Here is a 14,229-nt window from a genome sequence, read left to right as displayed (position 1 = left end):
CCACCATCTCATCATCTGCCTCAGCGGTTGTAGCCAATGGAGGAGAACGGTCAGCAGAAGGTCATTTACCACAAAGATAGCACAACTGTGTTTGAATTAATGTCACAGAAGCAGTGTGTGAATTCAAGAGTCACTGCGCTGGTGTTGTGCTGCGTCGCGGTGGTTATCATTGGGCCCTATGGGTCCCAGGAGCCAATGGCGATGTACGCCAGCGGTGACAGTACGCACCGCCGAGGATGTCACTACCATTTTCTAGCTTTTCACTCACTTGCTGCCTGACCATCAACAGGAGAGGACCTACACTGCAAATGCTGCTGTGACCTGAGTCTGGAAGCGACAATGGCTCGAGTGTCTGGGGAAAGGGCCCCTGCCTTCACTGCGGAGGAGTTGGAGAAACTGGTGGATGGGGTCCTCCCCAGTACACGTTACTCTACGGTCTTCCAGACAAACAGGTGAGTACCATATGACCATGATGCGTGAGCAATGCCAGTTTGGAGTGATGTGGATGTTAGCCACATGTTGTGGGGTGCTAAGGCGTCCTGGCGTGAATGCTGCATAAGAAGTGGTCACTGTATGTGCGTCAGGGCATGGGTGGGACCTGGTGGGCAATGAGTATGACGGTCCGGATGGGTGAGTAATTACATTTTCTGCTGTCTTTTCCCTCTAGGTCAGCGCCCACCAGAAAAAGGGTATTTGGCGTGCCATCGCCAAGGAGGTGCGGACTCTGGGGGTCTATCACAGGCAGAGCACCCACTGCCACAAGAGATGGGAGGACCTGCGCCGCTGGACCAAGAAGACGGCGGAGGCCCATCTGGGGCTGGCCTCCCAACGTGGAAGGGGTGCCCCTCGCACCATGACCCCCCTGATGTTCCGCATTCTGGGGGTGGCCTATCCGGAGTTGGATGGGCACTTGAGGGCATCACAGCAGCGACAAGGGGGCGAGTACAGTTTCAAAAAGCTGACTTTGCACGCTTTAGGAATTAGCTGGGTGGGGGATGTGGGCTGTGGGTGCCCCTAGGCCAGGGCGATCATGGCAGGGTAGGTCCCTTGTCTGCAGGCTCTGAAGTACCCATAACACAATGGTACAAGTGGCCAACTACTACTGGGCAGGGTCCTGTGGGTGTCATGTGTGCAGATGCTGGTGTTAGGCATTGTACCCCATGGGCTGGTGACTACCTTAGTGAGTGGCTGGGCATGGTATAGTGCATAGGGCAGCTCAGTGTGTGTTGTGTAATGTACGCCAACGGTAGTGGTGTTGCTGGTAATGACCATGTGTATCCTCTGTCTATCCCCCCTTCTTGTTTTGTCACTCTGTCCTTGTGTGCATTAGCATCACCTGGCAGTGGAGCAGAGGCACCGGCGACGGAGTGAGCTGCATCCCACGTGGCCCATGAGGGTGAATCAACTGAGGGTGAAGGCACCAGTGGGACGGAGGGCGAGGGGAGCTCCACAACGGGGACAGGAGGGAATACCAGTGACAGCGACTCCTCCTCCGATGGAAGCTCCCTGGAGGTCCACATCTGTGACCACAACAACAACAGGTACAGCCGCCACCCCCCCACCACCACCGCCCTCCCAGCAGCCCCTCAGCATGTTTCCCGGGCCCGCTCACCCAGGAGGGTGGGCATCTCCTTCGCCCCAGGCACTTCAGGCCCTGCCTCAGTCAGCCCTGCTGCCCTCAGTGAGGAGGCTATTGACCTCCTGAGATCCCTCACTGTTGGGCAGACAACCATTCTGAAAGCCAACCAGGGTGTCGAGAGGTATTTGCAACAAACAAATGCATACCTGGAGGGCATTCATTCTGGCGTGGCAGCCCAACAGAGAGAATTTCAGGCTCTGGCCTCAGCACTGATGGCAGCCACTGTTGTTGTCCAGCCTCCCCCCTCCAACCTCCACTACCCAGACCCAGACCCAATCCCCTCTACCTCACCCTATCCCAAGCACACCTTCAGACCAGCATGCACATACATCAACACACAATGTGGCTCAGGAAAACATAAGCACCACACATCATCACACAGGCACTCACACAAGCACCATAACCATGCACACATACCAACATCCACTTCCTCCACTGTCCCCCTCCTCATCTTCATCTACCTTCCTCCCACTAGCATCTCCACTCACACCTGCATGCACTACGTCATCAGCCACTGCCTCCATCACCAGCACCCACATCACAACACACCCCTCATGAGCAATCACCACCCCCACAACCATGCACACGTCCCGTGTCCTCTCCCAGTGTGTCTGTGAGCCCTCCTCCCAAAGTACACAAATGAAGGCACACACCCACTCAACAGCCATCCACCTCGCAACAACCTCCAGCCCATGCACCTTCACCCAAACTCAGAAGACATACACCTCCTACAACCAATACCTCTTCCTCCACTCCCACACATCCTCCATCTTCCTGTCCCAGTGTGTCAAAAAACGGTTTCCTGGCTAACGTTGACCTCTTCCCTACGCCTCCCACCGTCCTTCCCCTAGGGCCAGGATGTCTAGATCCCAGGCCAGCACCTCAGCCACCAAGTAGGCATCCGCTGTGGTCCCTGCAAGTCTGAGAGGATCGAAGGGGGCACCCCGTCAGGGCTGGCAGTGTGCCACCTACTGATGCTAAAGACCACCTGATTCCGCCACCTGCCAAGGTTAAGAAGGGGACGGCATGCAGCACGGACAAAATGCACCACCCACCCAGCTAGGTCTCATCTAAAACAAAAGATGACAGTGCCTGCCAAGGTCCCAGCAGCATCTACCAAGGTGAGGATGGGACACAAAAGCAAGGGCAAGTCACTTCAGGGCTCAGAGCCTCCTGGTGAGGGACTGGTGACCACCATTTGTCCTGGCAGGCCAGGAACATTGTACCACGGTAAGCACCGCCGCAATGACCACCACCTGCACCACCACCTGCACCGCCATCTGCACCGCCCCCTGCACTGCTGCTGCCACAACAACAGTCACCAGCATCATACCCAGTGGGCAGCTGTCCAAGGCTGCTGGAGACGGCCTGGTGTCTCCCTCCACTACTACAAGCACCTGCACCACGGGCAGCACCAGCAGCATCTCTGCCGCAGACACCGCCGCAGGCACTGCCACCTGCACCGCCATGTGCACCGCCACATGCCCAGCCGGTGCCACCACATCAAACATCAGCAGCATCCCCAGTGGGCAGCCGTCCGAGGATGCAGGAGACGTCCTGTACCCTGCACACACCACTTGAGGCACCAGCACTGGCACTACCAGCAGTTTGCAGCCTAAGTCGCTGCAGGATGAAGTGTGGCTTTGCCTCCATGGAGTATCATGCTACCTGTTCCCTGCACATCTTGTGCCTCAGACACCAAGGTGAGGGAATTGGGACTGCCTCACCACAGGTGCAGCTTCACTGGGCACAATGCCACCTTTAGAACCAGTGGAGAGATGCATCCACTCACCCAATCCTTGGCAGGATGAAGCAGACTGGGCACAAGGTCCCCTCCAGAACCAATGGAGAGATGCATCCACTCACCCAATCCTTAGCAGGATGAAGCAGACTGGGCACAAGGCCCCCTCCAGAACCAGTTGAGAGTTGCATCCACTCACCCAATTCTTTGCAGGATGAATCAGACTGTACACAAGGCCCCCTCCAGAACCAGTGGAGAGATGCATCCACTCACCCAATCCTTGGCAGGATGAAGCAGACTGGACACAAGGCCCCCTCCAGAACCAGTGGAGAGATGCATCCACTCACCCAGTTCTTGGCAGGATGAAGCAGACTGGGCACAAGGCCCCCTCTAGAACCAGTGGAGAGATGCATCACCTCACCCAATCCTTGGCAGGATGAAGCAGACTGGGCACAAGGCCCCCTCCAGAACCAGTGAAACATGTCACCCCCTTGAGAGACTATGACTTTGCACTTCCCAGGACCAAGCAGTGGGCAAACCATCCACTTGAGAGACTTGAGAGACTGTGGCTTTGCACTCCCCAGGACCAAGCAGTGGGCAAACCTCCCACTTGAGAGACTGTGGCTTTGCACTCCCTAGGTCATTGCTGTGGGCATGTTGCCCTCTCGAGGGGCAGTGGCGTAGTACCATCTTCCGGCTGAGGTGCCCACCCTACTCTTCCCCCTGAGGTGCTTGTGTTTTTTCGACCAGATGACCCTGCAGTGTTCTCTCTGTTTTGAGGCAGGAGTCAAGTGTGGGCTTCGCCCATGATTTTTTGGGCCACTGGTCCACGGACATTTACAAAGGACAGTGTACGGCCTTCTGTACATATTGTAAATATTTGTATATACTATTTTTTCATATTCAAAGTTATATCTGCATGTTCCAAAATATCACTGATTGAACTCAATTCCTTTTGTCCTTGCGTTCTTCCAGGGGGTAACAGGGTGTATCTGTAATGTTGGATGTGTTAGTGCGTATGGTGTTGTAGGTGAGGTTGGGGGGTGGGGGTGTTGCATGTTGCGTGTGTGTGTGTGTCACTCTCTTTTTCCTCCCCCCTCCCCTGTGTGCTAGGTGCAGTACTCACCTTCGGCGTCGCCGCCGCATTCTTTCAAATCCTTGGTGTATTAGTAGATACACAAACATGGGGAGGACCTGCAGTTCGAGCTCCATGGCGTCCTGGTTCTTCGTTGAGTGTCGAAAGGTGAGTGGTTCCCCTTCAGTGTACTGTTTCCGCTGTGCTTTTGATGTTGTTGGTACCGCCCCGGAAAAGCTGGCGGATTGGCCTCTCATGATACAGTGGGCAGTACATTGTCTTCCGCCTGTCTGTTGGCGGTGACCGCTGGGGTGTTTGTTGCTAACGCCCTGGCTTTCAGAGTGTTAAAATGTCTGTCTATGATGGTGGTTTGCGCCGTGGTCATGATCCCATTTTTTGGGCCGCCAGCCTGCTGGCGGTATTTACTGCCGCTTTATCTCCGACCTCCAGGGTTGTAATGAGGGCCTAAATCAACAGGTGTGTTTAACTAATAGGCAATCGTTTTTCTCTTTTCTAACAAATGACTGGGACCAAAATGAGCCTTCCACAGAGGGCAGAAACATGTTAAAGAATTAAACTGGGGGTCTACATTGAACACTGCTTCTATCACAATAGAGGGAGTAATTACAACCTAAATATTTTCCACTACCCCTTACACGTTGTTGCCCCGGTCCTGCTCTGTGAATAGCAGCACATTATTATCTCTTCCTCAGGGCCGCAGGACGAGCCCACCATGTGGAACTAACTGTGTGTTAGAGAAGTAAGGAGGGTCAGCTACCCTTGATTCGCCTGATATGAGTTCCCTGATTATAGAGGGTTTCCAGGGCATCCGTTATATCTGCCAGATATTGTGGTATTACCTACTATGCCTGACATATTATCGCTATGTATGCTTTCTTTCCCTCCCCCATTTGTACTATATACTCAAACATACGTGCCTTCCATGATGCACAGCACAAAGCAGAGGTCGAGTGGTAAGTATTAGCTGCCTACCGTAAGATTTGTACTGGAGGCATACCGGTTCCATTCCAAATTCATTTGTGTAGAAAAACTCAGCAGGTCCTACACATTGCATGTAATACACATGCAGTTCATCTTTTCTTGTTTGTTGTTACGAATCGATCATATTTGCCTTTATTTGCACCATCATCAAGTAGGCATTAGTTCTTGACACAAAGCCCGGTCCTGCTATTTTAGTAGATTAACTCATTACATGTTTGGCAGTCTTAACTCTGGCTCACTAAACTAGCAGAGAGGATGTCATTGCCATGGCGGTGGCGTCCCCCCACCCTATTACAAGGTTTTCGTTGGCCTGACCTAGCTGACCAGTGGAAACCTTGAAATAGAGTGTTCCCACTAGTCAGACCAGTGGGAACAGTGCTACGAGATAGCACTCTGCTCCCTTAAAGGAGCAGAGTGCTATCTTGTAGCACAGAGAGGTTCAACCAGCACCCTCGGAGTGCGCTTCATAATGAGGCCCTATGTTTTGTGTCAAAACTGTGTGTTTCCTCTGAACTATCCCATGAAGGCTCACAATACTGCACAAAGCATTCTTGGCGCTATGAAAAGGTCACCACCTTCAGGGCTGGATAGTAAGAGCATGTATCACTTTACAGCCTTATGAATTACACTAGCACTGGAACAAAGCCCTAAAAAGACTGGACCAAAGGATGTTGTATATGTTTTGAGCTTCATTGTTGTGTTTGTCTGCAGATTATTTTTGGCACTATGAAAATAGCGAAAATGATGTGTAATTCTAAAAATATGTTTTATTCATAACAGTAATGCTTTTAATTAATCGCGATCAGTAAAATATTAATTAGGGTATTGTGCTTTGAATACATTACCGTGACTTTTCATGCATCATTCTAGAAACTAAAATGCAGTTAAATGTTTTAAGTGAAAAGCATTCACATCCAAAAAACTGTACATGGAAGGCCAGAAACTTTTAATATATTTGCATAGTCTAATTGTGATGCTTTTTAAAACTTTGTCAATCTATGTTTTTTCAGACGTGTGAGAGACTGTTGTGTGCTTAACTCTTGGTAGCTGTTCCCCAGCACCCGTGGCGATGCAAAACATGGATGATAACCCCAACGTTTGCTGGCTGAGTTTGCCTGAAGTTGGATTACCTGCTGAGCAGTCTGGGCAGCACTGGCCTGGTATTAGAATTGGATGTGGACAGGTTTCCACGCAGTCCGTTCTCTTACAAACCACAGAACTGTCTGCCTGAAACCAAAATAGATTAGAGGTGTATGATACAATCAAATCACCAGCCACCATTAATACCAATCCTTAGTGACAACACTCTCTATCTTCTTGAAGTCACTCATGATTCCTTAACACCTCACCTACGAACAGGTCTCCTGTGATCTTTGAGAGACCAAGGGCCAGATGTATGAATCTGGCCCATTGCGATTCGGTAATTGCGATTTTTAAGAAATCACAATTACCGACTCGCAAAGGGCCATGTATCACGTTTGTGATTCAGTAATTGCGATTTCTTAAACATCGCAAATGCAATTACCAAATCGCAAATTGCGATACTGGCCCCATTCGCAGATATGGGCCTGTTGGCCCATAGCTGCGAATTTTTTGCATTTTTTGCATTTCGCAAATTGCGATTTCTGAAACAGAAATCGCAATTTGTGAAAAGTAAAGGGCCAGGGTGCTGGGGGCCTAAGGCCCCCTCTCCTGCACCCCATTTTTTTTCACATGTAAAGTACACACATGCCAAAAGGGCATGTGTGCTTTAAATTTCAAATATAAAAATGCAGTTTTACTGCATTTTTTAATTTTGCACCAGGTTACCACCTGGTTGCAGGTCATGGTATTTTGCACTTGCAAAATACCATTCTGCGAAAAATCGCAATTTGCGATTATTTGGAGAATTGCTTTGCGACCTGGATTTTGCGAATCGCAAATTGCGTTTTGCAAAATCCAGGTCGCAACACAGAAAATCGCAACTTTTGCGATTTTCGGTTTTTGGTCTGCGAATGCAGTTGATGAATTGCAGACCCCGATTTTGCACTCGCAAACGGCCTATTTCGCTGTTTGCGAGTGCAAAATCACATGATACATCTGGCCCCAAGACTCATATAAGGCCTCAACCCATGACATAACGGTGTTAGTTACTCCACAGGCTCCTGAGCTTGTTTTCAGCCCAGAGCCTCAACAGAGTTTATTTCTTAATTCCCTTCAATTTCGAAGTTGATCTGGAAGACTCACAGACTGGGCTTCATTATAAACCTACTTTTCACAGCCACTGTCAAAGTGCTACAATTCTTAGCACGCTGTCTCTCTGGAGCTCCCTTCTATGACCTTTCATTAGGGAATCACTTGCCTCAGTATTATGCTCCAGTACAATGTTCCGTATGTGAAGTTTCTGTTATTGTTTTACCTTGTTTCCTTTGTCTTCATCACTCTAAATTTTTTAAACATCATTTGTTTGAACTTCATCTGTAGACTACATTTCACTAGTTCTGCCTGTTAGTCCCATGCACTATGGCAGGCATTAATATCACATATTTTGAAGTAATTTCTAGGGTGCTATTGGCACTTTTGATAGCAGTCTCTAACTGTCAAACGAGGGGGCACTGTTCCCCACATATTGATTCTGCCGTGAATAGGGGGGCCCAGTCAAAATCTCTAACTCTTTACAGAATAGTTACTACACAAATTTATCTGGTTTAGAAGGACCTAGTAACTCACCTGACAGACACAGATTTCACAGGGATCTCCAGGGGACCAGATCTGCCCAATAGGAAATTCGATGCCATTGTCATCAACAGGACATCCTGGAAAGGAAAAGAACTGTGAATATGGTTCTTAGTTGACTGTTCTCTCACTGGAGATTGCATCATGTTATAGTAGTGTTCGCACGTCAGACTTCAATAAGTAAACTTACAAGGGAGAAATTAATAGGCCGATGGACCTTTTGACTTGCTTCGAGGTTTTCTCACCATATATCCCGTCAGTAATTTCCACTCACCATGACCTTGCGATCATGAATAACCACACCTTTATGTAAAAGTTAGAATGTTTATTTCACTATATTAACAATGCTAATGTCACGTAACTTAATTTCAAGATCATATGATAAACTTACAGAAACAATACTGGCTGTCCAAAGCGGCGAAAGAATCACAATCGAAACAAAGCTTGAGCTACTACACATTCTAAAGTTATAGTACAAATTAATAGCAAGAATAACTACGCAAATGATATGACGTGCATTTAGATTCAGTAAAGAAAATACATCAACTGTTATTACATGTAGCAAACTTTATTAGTGAGAACCCTAACCAGCACCAGATTAGAATTAGCATGCTTGGGCTTCATGCAAAACAATTTAGTCACGCAAATTTGGAAAAACATCTAACTATGGCTTTATCAAAACAGCGGTTGGTACCTAGAAACAAAAGCAAATAGACATAGCAATCAATAACAGTGACAGTATACCTGTCCTTAATATGGATCATCAAGCTGTAACAGTCTTCGTCATCAGGACATCAGTCTGATCAGCACTGCATCAGGCATCAAAGTTCAGAATAAGCAATGTCTCTCAAAGCAGTTCGAAAGAATATAGCTAATGACCTAACTCCCAAGAAAAATGGGGAGAAAAATGGCAAATCTCCTCTCAGTGAAGCCTGGCTAAGTTAGATTTCCAAAAACTACTTCCCATATCCTAATTGTTCAAGGAATCACATGTTCACACTTTGTCCAATTAAACTAAACCCTCAAATCTACATTTTTACTAGTACATGGTTTGCATGTCGACAATTGGTTCCTCTTCTCCTGCTCTTGTAATTCGGCTTGTCAGGTATACTGTTGCAGCTTATACTCCAGTCAGTGCATCCATTTTCTTCTCCTGGGAAGGTCAGTCTTACACACATGACATTAGCATTGTTTCACTAGCAAGTACAGCATCTTCTAGCAAGAAGTTTCTCATGCGAAAGAACTTCAGCTACGAGCACATGGTCAGTACAGTGAAAAAATTAAATTTAATTCTCTAAGCATCCATCTTATAAAATGCCTAAGAAATGCAGGTTGACATGAGGCTGTGCAACTAGGCCAAGACCTTGCTAAGTTAAGGTCAATGATTAATAAAAGCTAATACATAATGCATAACCTTTAATATGACAAATTACTACATTAATCAAACATAAGCTCAACATTTCACCTTAATAAGCCATTAATAAGTAAAGTTTGTGAACACTGGTGGCCACACTGGTGGGTGTATCATCAAATGTGTGCATTAATTTTCTCTGCATTAATTCATTTTCTATGCAAACTCAACACAATAATGACAACTACAAGAGTTGATGGAAACAGCCTAGAATAACATTTAACATTTAGAGGCTTTAATATAATGATGATGTTGTGCAGACAAATTTAACAATGTTATTGCATGGTTCTTGAGAAGGAACAAAAGTGGCATTTGACGCATCATATGAATCGACTGAAAGAAATAGTCGGTCATGCACTTTGTCGTTCTGATTTTGTGGTGCCAATAGACTGAAGTGGCATTACCAATAGCGTTTGATTAGATTATCAATTGATATTTGTAATTTATTTACCCATCATAGAATTTGCTCCACTTGCCTCCATATAATAAGGGACTTCTATGCTGTATATCACAAGGTTTTGTTAGTGTATATTCTGGACTTGGGAGTTCATTTTCACACAGCTCCAGGACATGTACTTTCCTATGATTCCATCAAGTGGATGAAGGTAACAATGGGATTCAAAGTGAACTCTTGAAAGGCGAGCCAGTGTAAGACAAAGTGATGTTTTGTACATTTCTTCAGTGACTGTGCTCCTCAAGTGTTTGTGCTTTTGAAATTGGTAAAGAGAGGTTATCCAAAAGGAAATGAAATATGGATGGATCAGATGATTTCTTTGAATAGCTATCAGCTCAGTGCATTCACATTATCTTCCAGACAAAATCTAAACTGTTCCCAATTTTATGTGTGACCTATGTTACCTTTTCACCCACTCAGAAAGATAAGATGTGCTCTTATAAGTCTGATATGAGAGTAACGAGAGAGCTTTGTGTCATGCTTGCCCCTTCCTGCACAAAAACAATCCTGCAAGCAACACAGTCACCTTTGCGTTGAAGCTAGGCCTCCCATTGAGTGCAAGCACAGAGGGAAGGAGAAGGAATGCACTGTAAGCCTTAATACGGCACATACCTGCTATTTCTCAGTGATGCAGTGCAACACAGCAAGGTGACTTGCTAGACTGCTCTGCAGCACTTTGCCATACATTTGACCCTAAGTTTCCCAAACATGGTGCCTGCAATACGTCAGACAATGCCGTCCATATGCAGCAACAGCATTTGATCACCCCTTGTTTTCCATGATGGGAAAAAGCTAGAGATAAAGTTATTTTTTACAAACACACGGCATCCTTAACTAGGGCTATTAGCACTAATACATTTTGAAGAAATTCATGGGAGAAGCTAAGCACTCAGAATAGAAGGTAAGAAAGAAAAAGGAGAGAGGGAAAGAAAAGGGAAGGAATCATTTAGCGAAAGGAGAAGACGAAGGAACACATAAAAAGGAGAGAAGTGAAAAGAAAGGGAAAAGTAGAAAGAAAGAATGGAATTAGAAAAATAGGATAATGCGAGAATGAAAGAAGTAAAGGAGGGAAAGGTGAGAGAGGAAGAAGAAATTGGAGAGGAGAAAAGGGAGAGGAGAGTAGAGGAGAACCTTGAGAAAAGGAAAGGAGACAAGGGATGGCGAGAAGATATGGAAACAAGAAGAGGTGAAGGGAAAACAAGTAGTGAATGAAAGTGAAAACAGAAGAACAAAAAGAGGTAAAAAGGAGAGAACGAGAAATGGGTACAAGACAAGAAAAGAAGAAAATTAGTGAAGGAAAGAAGAAAAGAGAATGAGAAAATGACACAATGAAAGAAGAAATAGAATGAAAGAAAGGAGGAAGATGGGGCAAGATGTAAATGAGAGAAAGAAGAGAATGAAATGAGATAAAGGTGAGAAGGAAAGGAGACAACACAAAGAAGGAAAGGAGGAAAAATATAGGAGAAATGGAAAATGGAAAGAATGAAAGGAGAAAATTTTGAAAGTAAGATAGAATGAGAAATAGTAGGGAGAAAAAAGATGAAGAGAAGGAAAGGAGAAAAAACAAGAGAATGAGAAGAAGAAGGAAAGAAAAAAGGACAGGAGAGAATGAAAGGAAAAAATAGAGAGAATGTACTATAGGAGAGCAGGAAGGAGAGAAGGAAAAGCCATAGAGCTCCGCAATATAAAAATCTAGTACACAGCACATAAAGCTATAAAAGTGTTTGGGGTGGTCATTGCAGTGCTTAAGTTGTAACTAAAAATGTGCCAGTGCCGAAAGCCCTACTCATAAACATGCGGCTGCTGCAATTAAATGTGCCAACATGGAATACTGAGGGAGCGTAATCCTGGAGCCATACCGTGCCTCTTCAATCCATTTAAAGCCACTTTCTCCCCTTTCAGCTCACTCTTGCTGCTTTCTCCCATTGTGACGCCTTTTCGTTTTTCTCTTCCTTTGTCTTTTCCATTTGTTTCTTTTGTTCGCAGTAAATGCCTGATGCAGAAAAATAAGTGCCGGCCCTCAAAAATAACGGCTGGTGCTCTGCACCAGAAACAAAAAGCACAAATTAAGCACTGAGTCATTGCCTAACATCAGAAGGTGATTTAACCTTCTGTTTTGTGCATTATGGTTATAACTAACCTGTTTTACTATACATAAAGAAATATCAGGTTATTCACACAAGTGATGTGTCTTAAAATAGAATACAAATGTTCTAAACGTCTATCATTTTTGCCTGTTTGGCTTTGCCACCTAGGGCCAGCTTCAGGGCAGTGAGACCAGTGCAGCTGCATCCGGCACCGGCCCTTGGGAGTGCTATGTGTAGAAATAGCGTGTTTAAATGCGCTGCCTACAGAGTTTCATGCTTGTCCAGCAGTATTCAGATAACAGTAAAAATGTCAAGATACCTTTGGTGATTAATGTTTCTGCTAGAAGGAGATCAGAGATTTTTCTAGTGGCAGTTTTGACTCATCAAAAGGTAGTGCAGAGGATTAATATGATTGCTGTAAAGAACGTGTACCATGCAGATTACAGAGCTGTATTTTATGTGAATGGCTCAGTGAGTTACTGCTTTTGTCAAAGAGATCCTTTTGTAACTTGCAGTTCATAAATTACTATGCTAATTGTTGGAAAATGGGTTATTGGTGAGGGCAGGTAAGTACCTACATTTAGCAATAGGCCACTAACCTCCACTTAGGTCCAGTTAGGTCTCAATAAATTAAACCCAGCTCAACCCTTGGTAGCTTGGCAATGAGCGACAAGGCTTAACTTAGGAGACAAAGCGTAAAGCATTCAAATATCACTAAACAACAGTAATTAAATAAAACACAGGAAACAGTTTTTTTAGTTTTAAAATGACACCAAAACTGATATAATCGGATAAAGGGAACCAGAGATATGATTTTTTAAAGAATTAATGCTTTTCAGTGCTTAGAAATGAATAGTGCCAATCTGGTCATCCGGTCGCACCTCGACCGGGGCAAAGTCAGAGTTTGAGGCCAACCGCAGGAGGAGGCCTCGGTCAAAAGTTTACCTTTGGACTTAGTCGTTTTTCTGGAGAATTTCTTCAGCGGGACCAAGTCGCCAGTGCAATCCGACCTCCTGGAACTCTTCCTCGGATACGCTTGGCGGTAGCCCTCGGTGAAGATTTTTACTTTCACTTAGTCGTTTTTTTTAGATGCAAATCCTTCGACCAGGGCAAACCTGAATCTTGATCCAACGTCCCTTGAGCCCTCTTTCGATACACTGCCTAGAGGTCCCGGTCAACTTCCTACTTTTGGACCTAGTCACTTTTTCAGAGATTTTCTTCACTGGGATGAACCTGCAAGTCAGGCCGGGTCGCGGTTGAGGCAAGCCGGTTAGAGTTGCTGCGGCGGGTCAGTCCCTTGATGGAGCTTTTTTCCAAAAGTTCTCCAAGCTTCTTCAAACTTCTGGATCTTCTTCTAGATGTTCCTTTAAGGTTCTTTTGAGGTCCACAGCTCATCCCAAGGTTCCAGAGGCTCTGAGATGTTCCTTGAGGGTGTGGTCTACAACTCCCAGAATGCACCTGGGGCAAACTCCTTTTTGGCCACTGGACGGTGGTCAGCTGGTCAATTTCTTCAGGAGTTGGTGCAGGGGACTCTGGTTAGCAAGTTTTCACCTGTAGCGAACAGGAATCCCACCTTGAACCAGTTAAAGTCAGGCAAAGTCCTTCTGTGCAGCTGGTGCAGTCCTCCAGAGTGCAGTGTCCAGGTGCAGGTCAGGGGTCCAGCAGGGCAGTTTTTCTTTTTCTGTAGTTCTTCCTTGTTGGAATCTAGTAGGGATCTGAGGTGGGGGTGCAGGTATGCCAGTTTTATCCTTGCTCCTGGGTGAAAAACAGGGGTCTCTTGGGTCTCCAATCAGGTGCAGGGTCCTTCCCCCCTGTGATGACCATTTCCTGGGAAGTGTGGCAGAAATCAATTCCAGGGAGCAACATTCCTCTTGGCTGAAACTGATTTTTGGAGGTTACATCTGGCAGAGCTCACCCACTGGTGTGGCTAAAAATCTTAAACACACCTGTCTCCTGCCCTCTCCTAATCTAATCAAGGGGCCACCTAATTGTCTGGTTTTGCAGTATGTGAGGGAGGTGCTGGGGTGCTTCAAATGTCCTTCCCTGCCTTTGAAGACCAGTTTGGCAGCCCTCCCCTTTGCTGCTTCTACATCTGCTGAGGGAAG

The 14,229-nt window shown here is 46.1% G+C and overlaps 1 protein-coding gene across 2 annotated transcripts in view; it reads right to left on the bottom strand.

Moving 5' to 3' along the window:
* VWCE (von Willebrand factor C and EGF domains) overlaps positions 1-14,229 on the bottom strand; it is a 424,528-nt gene that overhangs the window by 58,217 nt on the left and 352,082 nt on the right. For both annotated transcript variants that reach the window (XM_069223762.1, XM_069223763.1), the window contains 2 exons: positions 8,167-8,252; positions 6,588-6,684 (listed from right to left, as the gene is read on the bottom strand). In XM_069223762.1, coding sequence (XP_069079863.1) covers positions 6,588-6,684; positions 8,167-8,252 — 183 coding nt within the window. The remainder of the gene's footprint in view (positions 1-6,587; positions 6,685-8,166; positions 8,253-14,229) is intronic.

Source organism: Pleurodeles waltl, chromosome 3_1 (genome assembly GCF_031143425.1).
Source record: "Pleurodeles waltl isolate 20211129_DDA chromosome 3_1, aPleWal1.hap1.20221129, whole genome shotgun sequence".
Taxonomy (NCBI): domain Eukaryota; kingdom Metazoa; phylum Chordata; class Amphibia; order Caudata; family Salamandridae; genus Pleurodeles; species Pleurodeles waltl.
This window is presented reverse-complemented; position numbering and strand designations above follow the sequence as displayed.